The following is a 10959-nucleotide window of genomic DNA, read 5'->3' as shown; positions in this document are numbered from 1 at the left end:
GCTAGCTATTAAAATTAGATCCAACAAGAACTTCAAGGGGATAGAAATCCAGGGGATAAAAACAAAAGTAGCAATGTAGATCCTTGACTCAAGATTTTTCTTTAAGTCCGCAATCTCGATCCCTGCACAGTCTCATTGAAGATCTTGATCACTTTTCTAGCCTCTTTGGACTAAAACCTAATTATGACAAGTGTACCATATTACGTATTGGATCGTAAAAAGACACAGTGTTTACACTACCTTGTAGTTTACCAATAAAATGGGCAGATGGTGAAGCAGACATTCTTGGTATTCACATATCGAAAATATAAAGGAACTTACCACAATCAATTTCAATAGAAAGTTAGCAAAAATAGATGTGCCTATTTATATAATTAAATATGAGTTTTGAGGGCTAAAATTATTCAATATAAAAGCTTTAAACCTCTCACTAAAAGCTTCATTCATACATAAGTTATACTTAAACCCAAAATTGTTCTCCAGTCTGTCACGATCGTCTATAGGAGAGAGAGAGGACCAAGGCGCAGCGCGTGAAAAATACATCTTCTCTTTATTATAAGAAGGAAAAAATGAAACAAAACAACAAACAGACGACCGTGAAGCTATAAATACAAATAGTGCTGACACAAACACTACACATAGACAATTACCCACAAAACAGCTAAAGCCTATGGTTGCCTTAAATATGGCTCCCAATCAGAGACAACAATAACCAGCTGTCTCTAATTGAGACCCAATTCAGGCAACCATAGACTTTCCTAGACACCTACACTGAACACTAAACCATCTACTCTACTAAACCCCCTAAACCATACAACACCCTAGACAATACAAAAACACACAAACTTCCCCATGTCACACCCTGACCTAACTAAAATAATAATGAAAACAAAGATAACTAAGGCCAGGGTGTGACACAGTCGATTATTAAGAAAGGCTCCTCCTTTGTTAAAAAAATGCCTTATTGCCTTTATACAGATTACAACTTCTCATTTCCGACTATTTTAAATGTAATTTTGTTTAAAGTATCGCCCTTTCTTAAACCAGCCATACTAAGCTGGTTACAATTTCAGTTTTATCCTCCAGAAAAGATAGAACAAATATTACAACAAATGTTATGGTTAAACTCAAATATCCTCTACGGGATCGGTGTCCATATCCTTGCTTCAGGTCCTGAGCTACACACAGTTAGATTTGTGTATTTCACTTTAGGCGAAAACGGGTCAGATCCTTAAGAGGATGTACTGATTGATAAAAAAATATTTTAAAGGATTTTTATTATTTTTATTATTATATTTATTAATGATATTATGAATAGAATTGAAGGAGTTATGTCACATATGCAGCTATCGAAAATATATGGGAATGTCTGCTCAATCCAAACTTACAACCAACTGACTGCAGCATTACCACAAAAATGGAGTAGGCAAGTGGAAAAGGGAGAAGGTAGGGAACTTGTTTGCCTGCCATATTTGAAAGATACATGGCAAATGGTTTTTGAACTGGTACAAAAAACACTTTGAATTTTTCAATTTAAATTATTATATAAAATTCTTGCCACTAACAGAATGCTATATACAGTTGAAGTTGTAAGTTTACATACACCTTAGCCAAATACATTTAAACTCAGTTTTTCACAATTCCTGACATTTAATCCTAGTAAATATTCCCTGTCTTAGGTCAGTTAGGATCACTACTTTATTTTAAGAATGTGAAATGTCAGAATAATAGTAGAGAGAATTATTTACATCCTGACTGATGGCAGCTCATTCCTGCATAATCAATGCTTGGAGTTTGTCAGAATTTGTGGGTTTTTGTTTGTCCACCCGCCTCTTGAGGATTGACCACAAGTTCTCAATCGGATTAAGGTCTGTGGAGTTTCCTAGCCATGGACCCAAAATATTGATGTTTTGTTCCCCGGGCCACTTAGTTATCACTTTTGCCTTATGGCAAGGTGCTCCATCATGCTGGAAAAGGCATTGTTCGTCACCAAACTGTTCCTGGATGGTTAGGAGAAGTTGCTCTCGGAGGATGTGTTGGTACCATTCTTTATTCATTGCTGTGTTCTTAGGCAAAATTGTGAGTGAGCCCACTCCCTTGGCTGAGAATCAACACCACACATGAATGGTCTCAGGATGCTTTACTGTTGGCATGATACAGGACTGATGGTAGCGCTCGCCTTGTCTTCTCCGGACAAGCTTTTTACCGGATGCCCCAAACAATCGGAAAGGGGATTCATAAGAGAAAATGACTTTACCCCAGTCCTCAGCTGTCCAATCCCTGTACCTTTTGTCGAATATCAGTCTGTCCCTGATGTTTTTCCTGGAAAGAAGTGGCTTCTTTGCTGCCCTTCTTGACACCAGGCCATCCTCCAAAAATCTTTGCCTCACTTTCTTTGCCTCATTTCTCCAGAAAGTTTGATCTTTGTCCCCATGTGCAGTTGCAAACCGTAGTCTGGCTTTTTTATGGCGGTTTTGGAGCAGTGGCTTCTTCCTTGCTGAGCGGCCTTTCAGTTTATGTCGATATAGGACTCGTTTTTACTGTGGATAGAGATACTTTTGTAACCTGTTTCCTCCAGCATCTTCACAAGGTCCTTTGCTGTTGTTCTGGGATTGATTTGCACTTTTCGCACCAAAGTACAATCATCTCTAGGAGACAGAACGCGTCTCCTTCCTGAGCGGTATGACGGCTGCGTGGTCCCATGGTGTTTATACTTGTGTACTATTGTTTGTACAGATGAACGTGGTACCTTCAGGCATTTGGAAATTGCTCCCAAGGATGAACCAGACTTGTGGAGGTCTTTTTTTCTGAGGTCTTGGCTGATTTCTTTAGATTTTCCCATGATGTCAAGAAAAGAGGCACTGAGTTTGAAGGTAGGCCTTGAAATACATCCACACCTCTAATTGACTCAAATGATGTCAATTAGCCAGAAGCTTCTAAAGCCATGACATAATTTTCTGGAATTTTCCAAGCTGTTTAAAGGCACAGTCAACTTAGTGTATGTACACTTCTGACCCACTGGAATTGTGATACAGTAAACATTTGTTGGAAAAATTACTTGTGTCATGCACAAAGTAGATGTCCTAACCAACTTGCCAAAACTATAGTTTGTTAACAAGAAATTTGTGGAGTTGTTGAAAAACGAGTGTTAATGACTCCAACCTAAGTGTATGTAAACTTCCGACTTCAACTGTATATTGGGCATACAACAATCTCAGCTCTGTAGATTTTGCTGCGAAGAGACAGAATCACAAAATAATTTATTCTGGTATTGCCCCTATGTAACTTGTTTCTGGTCACAGGTTCAGGAATGGTTAAAAAAAAGTCGATCAATAAATAATATAATAATACTCATAGGAAAGGTTTTCATCTTTAGCTCACAATCTGTGGACACTATAAGATTAGAAAGGTTTAACATGTAAAACATCACAGCACAATTAAAAAATATATGTCACATGGAAACCAAACGAGGGTGGTCTGAGAGTGGCTGAGGGGTGGGATTAAAGAGCTTATGTTTGGTAATGTATTATTGTAATGTGACTGCTTTATATAAAAGTACCATGAATGTAAAATGTGTATGCAAAATGTGTATGTATAATATATGTATATGTAGCAGAAAAGCTTTAAAAAAACTAAAAAGAGATCTGTCCTCCAAAGATGGAGTTGGTGGATGAGTTAATTAAAGAAAATGTAATAAAAAAAGATGACAATGATTCAGTATCTGTTGTCTTAACTTTTACCGCCTCAGAAACCCGGATCCGGGAGCACCCCCCACCCCCCCCCCACTGACTAGCATAGCTAGCATAGCGTCACAAGTAAATTGTAGCTTCTAAATATCATTAAATCACAAGTCCAAGACACCAGATGAAAGATACACTTCTTGTGAATCTAGCCACCATTTCTGATTTTTAAAATGTTTTACAGGGAAGACACAATATGTAAATCTATTAGCTAACCACGTTAGCAAAAGACACCATTTTTTTTACTCCACTATTTTTCCACTCCATCACCAGCTATCACCAATTCGACCAAATAAAGAAATAAATAGCCACTAACCAAGAAAAAACCTCATCAGATGACAGTCTGATAACATATTTATTGTATAGCATAGGTTTTGTTAGAAAAATGTGCATATTTCAGGTATAAATCATAGTTTGCAATTGCAGCCACCATCACAAATCTCCCCAAAGCGACTAGAATTACTACATAGAGCAACGTGTATTACCAATTTACTCATCATAAAACATTTCTTAAAAATACACAGCTCACAGCAATGGAAAGACACAGATCTTGTGAATTCAGACAATATTTCAGATTTTCTAAGTGTCTTACAGCGAAAACACAATAAATCGTTATATTAGCATACCACATTTGCAAACGTTACCCGAGCATTGATTCAAGGCAAAATGAGCTATAGCGTTATCATCACCAAAATACATTAATTTTTTCACTAACCTTCTCAGAATTCTTCCGATGACACTCCTGTAACATCATATTACACAATCCATATAGAGTTTGATCGAAAATGTGCATATTTAGCGGCACAAATCGTGCTTACACAATGGAAATAGTGTCCAACTACTCAAGCAATCTGCCCGGCGCCATCTTGAAAATACAACTATTTTTATCGAAAACTATTCATAAACTTGACTAAAAAAATACAGGTTGGACATGAAATGAAAGATGCATTAGTTATTAATGCAACCGCTGAGTTAGATTTTTAAAATTAACGTTACTAGACATACAGTGTGCGTTACAGCCAGACTAGTGCCGCAATAATGGCGTCACTAGTCGCCATTATTGAGTTTACATTTTTCCACATAAAAACGTAATAACATCATAAATAGCTCTTACTTTTCGACGAGCTTCCATCAGAATCTTGGCCAAGTGGTCCTTTGTCCAAAAGAATCGTTGCTTGGTTGTAAAACGTTGCATTCAACTTCTGATATAGCAGCTAACAATAGCTAACAATAGCTATTTTGCCCCAACGTGTCCAAATCCTCAAGACGCAATACTGAGGAAATTCCGAAAAATAGCAATATACTCGCATAATCTGATATAACTCGGTTTAAAATAGCTTCGTTATGATGTTTCTAACACCTATATCGAATTAAATTACAGACGGATACATCTAACGTTGATAACTGAGCGTTTGAAAATGGCATCCTGAGGTCCCTCTCTGCGTAATGGTCAGCGTCGAAAAGAAGGCTACCCTCACTCCTTGGCCTTTTATAACCTCTGAGAGCTACGTAGAAAGCCCATTCCACTTCTCATTGGTTACTGACATCCAGGGGAAGGCGGGTGCAGTTCATGTCGTTCCATAGGATACACACAGACCTTTAAAACTGATCTGTGACCAGAGCCTCGCTCTCAGACCTTCGCAGTACCTGTCATGGATTTCGCTGTAGAAAGAGTTCTGGGTCACCCACAGACATAATTCCAACGGTTTATGAAACTAGAGATTGTTTTCTATCCAATAGAATTAATAATATGCATATTGTACGAGCAAGAATTGAGTACGAGGCAGTTTAATTTGGCAACACCCAGAAAAAAAAAATGCTAACTGCTCCCCCTATTGACAAAAGGTTTTAATGTCTGTGTGACACAGTTGGAGATACACAAGGTTTTATCCAGCTAGCTTATGCATTAGAGATGCAGTCATTTGGATATGAGCACATTTTTATTCTATGTGCGCTGTCAAAGTCATTATTAAAATATTAAACTAATGCCCCACTGCCTGAGTTCGATTTTAAATTGGTGCAAATATCCACTTTAATTCATATGTTCTTGTTTTGAAATATGTTTTAATTCCCCCTCATGTCTAATGGCTCTGTCGTCTGCCTGAGAAAGCAAACCAATCTTTCATGATGGTGTAAACATTTATCGTAATACCCAATGCGTATTTTCCCTTCAGACTTGGTGAACATGTGGACAAGTATTGTATGTGGTTTGTGTACTCTTATAGGGTTGTCTATTAAACTCCCTCTCTCCTTACATAAGCCAATATCTGGGTTTTATTTATTTATTTTTATTGAGAATAAAGAATAAAGAAGAATAAAGAATACATTCTTATTTACAATGACAGCCTACACCAGCCAAACCCGAACCAGGACGACTCTGGGCCAAATGTGCGCCGCCCTATGGGACTCCCGATTGCGGCCGGTTGTGATACAGCCCAGGATCGAACCAGGGTTTGTAGTGTCTTAGACCGCTGTGCCTCTCGGGAGCTAGGTGTCTATGTGAACAAGTGCGCCAGATCTGATTTTGCAATGTGATTTTGTGGATGATATCGGCACATGATACGGACTGTGTATTGTATTGTATGTGTATGTAACAGATATGGACACCTTCACATTCTCAGTATCCTCAGCTAGCCTCATAATGTGTTTCCTGTCTCCCTGTGCCTCCAGGTGAGTATGTGGACCGCCAGTTATGCCGTGATGCCATCCTGCCCATGCCCATCATCTGTGAGGTGCCTTGCCCCAAGGACTGTGTCCTCAGTCCCTGGACCACCTGGTCCCTGTGCTCACACACCTGCTCCGGGAAGAACACAGAGGGAAGGCAGATGAGAGCACGCTCTGTACTGGCCTACAGCGCAGGGGAAGGTGAGACTACAATCACACAACGCACAGCGTCAGACCTGGTCCCAGACCTGTCTGTGTAGTACAGCTGACTCAAATGGTTGTTGTCATGCCAAACATAGGAGTTTACCTATGGGAGTTGGCAAGACCGCACTAACGGATCTAGGACCAGGCCACACAGCATCAGACCGGGGTTCAAATAGTATCTGTTTTCTTTCAAGTACATTGATGATTGATAGAGCCTGTCTGTAGTGTATGTAGCTGGACAGGCTTTTCACTTTTCTATTGGTTCTGTTGCACCAGATGAGCTCAATCATGTGCAGCTAAAATATTGGAAAGATAACATTTTCTTCATTTGATCCCAGGTCTGCACAGCATGCAGGAGAGTATCTGGTATCTCATATGAGGCTGCTGAAGCAAGCATTTCACCATGCCCTCATTCTTTGCTTCTCTCTGCCTCTCTTCTATGTTCCAACAGCCAAATAGTATAAATGATTGTGTATGTTCCTCCTCCACAGCGACTGCTCAGGTTGTAGCCTGGGTTACTGTGATGCAGGGTAAGGTTGTGTGATGTGACATAGTCACAAGGAATAACAAGCTTTAATACTGTAGGATATATGGCTGTACAACCCTCTAGAGCTACATTTTCAATGTTTAGGCTCAAAGAATCTGAGCGTTGTTGTGAAGTGCTTGGAGCCCTAGTGCATAGTATTCTTTATTGCACCTTTCACAAATGTATGGATGGTTCCAAAAAAATCATAACCACTTTGCGTTTACCTTCCTTTAAGGTCTATCGCAGGTGCCCAAGGTTCCTGCACTTTTCGGTACTATCATTTCCCATGCCCTTAGAATGCAGTGTTCCCATAGATGTAGTTACTCAGCCCTGTAGATGTTATAAGTTGATGTATGTAGTCGATATATGGCTACCTGCGTACCAATCTATTTCCCCTCACTGCCTGCTCAGCATAATGTTATGCTTGTACTATGTAAAACTTGTACTGACCCTCAACAGCGCAGTGCTAGTAAAGAGAATTCCTTAGTGTTAAGTGCTGTCTGAAACCTGAACGAGAGGAGACTGAAACCCTAAGGAGAAGAGAAGTGTGGAAGGGGGAGTGTGGTCAGTAATGGAACGAGTGCCTCTGGGTTAGAGTCTTACCGTCTAAGCTGCCAGTCACGACCTGAGAACCCATCTCTATACAACCCACTCTAGGCTGTGTGATTGCCTGGCAGTAGATCAGCATGTTGTAGTCTATTTTATAGTCTGCTATGATTTTAACAGTTCTTGTAGATATTCTCCACTGGACCATAGCAAGACATTGTGGATAGTCAGATTAATATAATAGTTTGATTAAAATGTTTACATGCTTAGGTAGAAGAACGATTTCCCTAATAATCTTGTTTACATGGACACATCTGAAATCAGGCTAATTTCTACATTATGAATACTAGTATGATCTGGCATGGGGATGACCGTAACTCCGTCGTCACTGCAGAAAGAGAATCAGGCTGAATGCCTTGCTTCATTTATCAGCCTTCCTATCCCTCAGCAGACAGACACTGTCCAGGACAAACGACAAGCGGTGTGTGTAAGTGCCTGTGCGTGTGTCTGTGTCTGCGTGTGTGTGTGGCAGATGCCAGGTGTGGGTTGAGTGTCGTCCTACATCTCTACTGAACATCTGTTATCACACACGCTGATTGAGGACCTTCCAATTCAGGCCCGAAACCTGACTTGAGAGATGCATCAATTATGAATTGGTAAAATGTTTTGCCTTGTGCCAACATTCAAGTGGTGCGGTGATCTCAAGTTAGACTCTCAGGGAGTAGAGAGAGCATTTTGCAGTCAATTGGAGAAAATAGCAGAATAATAACGACTGGGTAATTGCAACTCAGAGAGAAGTGGGGTTGAGCCCGTAGAGTAATTACAACAGGCCATGTTAGGACACTCGTAATATCACAAAGGATTAGCCGAGGTAGCTTGACCCACTAGTTAAAGTTCTGTTAATAACAACTGTAGGGAGACTTGGCCTTGTGTTACATGTCGTGAAAGGTTATAGGGACTTTGACTCGAAGAGCTCTGTCACGTAACATGGAGGCAAAGGAGGTACTTTATTGTAAAGGATATAAGAAAACATAATATAACCTCTGCATGATTTTTATGGTTAGAGACCTTTTACAAGACTTGTAAAGAAAATAATGGCACTACCAGCAAAGCAGATATTCAATAATCCACACTGAGTCAGAGTTCAATAGTTTTATTAGTAACACTGAAACATTCGAATACGGCTTTACAACGTCATTAATTAACCATAGTACTAATAATGACACAACATACCTGACTAACTAATGTCTCTTGGAGGAAAAAAGTCAATAGCATCCTTTAGAAATGACCCGTTGAAGGACATGCTCCCAAAGGGGCTACAGAGGTCAATTATAAATCTTCACTGTGTGGCTTTTGAAGACAGAAGCATTTCCCTATGTAAGCTTCATCAGTTTTCCCCTGCTCCACCAATGATTGGCTGATCTTAGTCCTTCTCCAGCATTGAATGGAGGATCGCGGTGGTTATGTCCTTCACTTTCATTGGCTGGTGGATCTCATTGATTGGCCACTGGATCGCATTGATTGGTAATGGTTGACCTTCCCTTCGGGGGTCTGGTATCCCAGCGTGACAGAGCCTGCTAATGTCTGACATCCCATCGTGGTGAGGGGTGGTTAAGGGTCACACACACACAGATACAACACACACACATGACAACAATCTGTGATAGGGGTGGAAAAGGGGTCACATGTGGTCCACCTGGTGTCCGGGTCAACGGGTCAACTCATCTCCGTTGTCTCCATCTCCATGACTGCTTTCCCCCAAGGGACAATATTGGTTTATTTAGCTCTGACACTGCTGTACTAATGTTTTTAACCCAATGAGTGGAACCAAAAAGAGAAGTTAATCTTTAGAGCACAAGACACAGATGGATCAATTGAATGGAAGTGGAGAAGGCTTGGATGATCAGAGACAAACAGCTTAACTTACTCACTTTCTCGTTATGATAAGATGACAACGTTGTCAGCTCAGGCTCAATATTCAGTGCAACTTACGAAGCTTAGCAAATAAACCCTATTGGCTGAGCTGTCTTGTTCCCAGCGAATCAAGGCAAACCACACTCATGTAACTGAGTATTTGTATTTATTAGGGATCCCCATTAGTATCTCCTGTATTTGAATGTGGTGTTTGTGCTTCTGCTTCCTCTTTGGGGTCTTTTTGACAATTGCTGTTGGGGTTTATAGATACGTTTGATTGATTGATAATTTGGTTGTTGTGTATTTGACAGGCGGGGTCCAGTGCCCCAACAGCAGTGCTCTCCAGGAGGTGCGGAGTTGCAACGACCACCCTTGTACTGTGTACCACTGGCAGACAGGACCCTGGGGACAGTGTATCGAGGACACCTCGGTCCCCTCTGCCAACTCCACAGGGGCTCGGGCCGGAGTTGGGGGAGGGGACTCCTCATGCTCTGTGGGGATGCAGACACGGAAGGTCATCTGTGTACGGGTCAATGTGGGACAGGTGCCACCCAAAAAGTAAGAGTCTCTCCTTCAAAATAAGAGTTTATTTTTTCTAAGTAAGAGTTCCACCTTCAAAATAAAAATAATAATACTTGGTATTTATATAGCGCTTTATAAGCACCCAAAGTTGTAAGAGTAAAAGTTTTTCCTTCAAAAAGATAACTGAATACCAACATAAGTAGTATATGAATATAATATTTGTGTAAAGTGAGAGAGGAATATTTTTGTTCAAGCAAATTACAGAAAGTAAATGCGAGTAGAACGGTTATGCTTAGGCTGATTTGGCATACTACGTATGCAGGGTTCAATAAGCCTTTGCTAAGCATAAATCAAAGCACGAAAGCACAGAGCATTTGTCCCAGTATCTGTCCATGGAAGGAACAAAATCCTATTGTTATCACTGTCTGACTGGCTGCATAGCTGTAAGCTGATGGGTTCCCTGACAGGTTTCTGCCTAGGTTCCAGACATTTGTTCTAAAGCATCTGGGTTTTTCCTCCCTACCACCCTTAGGGCATCTTAGGGACATGAATTATATTGAATTATCTATTTATTTATTCAGCTTTAATAGAAGCATTATTCTGGCAGGATAAGCTGGAGCTACTAGGCTGACTGGGGAAGGGCTAGATCCCATGCTGGGTATGGAAATGAGCCTCGGATAGTTTTATTCCGGCAGTTTCTGATTCTCCCATCCAGGGTTTTATTTTACCCAGCTACCACTTCACACTAGCGCACAATGCTGCTCATAGTTACAGCTGCTGAACTACTATCACTTAATACATGACACAACTTAACGCACCCACTAGGTTTGGGACAATATAATA

At 40.5% G+C, this 10959-nt stretch overlaps 1 protein-coding gene across 1 annotated transcript in view; it reads left to right on the top strand.

The window, feature by feature from the left end:
* Positions 1-6410: 6410 nt before the first annotated feature.
* The window catches only part of LOC120038591 (thrombospondin type-1 domain-containing protein 7A-like), a gene marked incomplete at its 5' end in the record, with an annotated part of 29823 nt that continues 25274 nt past the window's right edge, over positions 6411-10959 (top strand). The window contains 2 exons of the mRNA XM_038984289.1: positions 6411-6605; positions 9906-10152. Coding sequence (XP_038840217.1) covers positions 6411-6605; positions 9906-10152 — 442 coding nt within the window. The remainder of the gene's footprint in view (positions 6606-9905; positions 10153-10959) is intronic.

The sequence above is a fragment of the Salvelinus namaycush genome, unplaced genomic scaffold (assembly GCF_016432855.1).
Source record: "Salvelinus namaycush isolate Seneca unplaced genomic scaffold, SaNama_1.0 Scaffold2268, whole genome shotgun sequence".
NCBI classification, from domain to species: Eukaryota; Metazoa; Chordata; class Actinopteri; order Salmoniformes; family Salmonidae; genus Salvelinus; species Salvelinus namaycush.
This window is presented reverse-complemented; position numbering and strand designations above follow the sequence as displayed.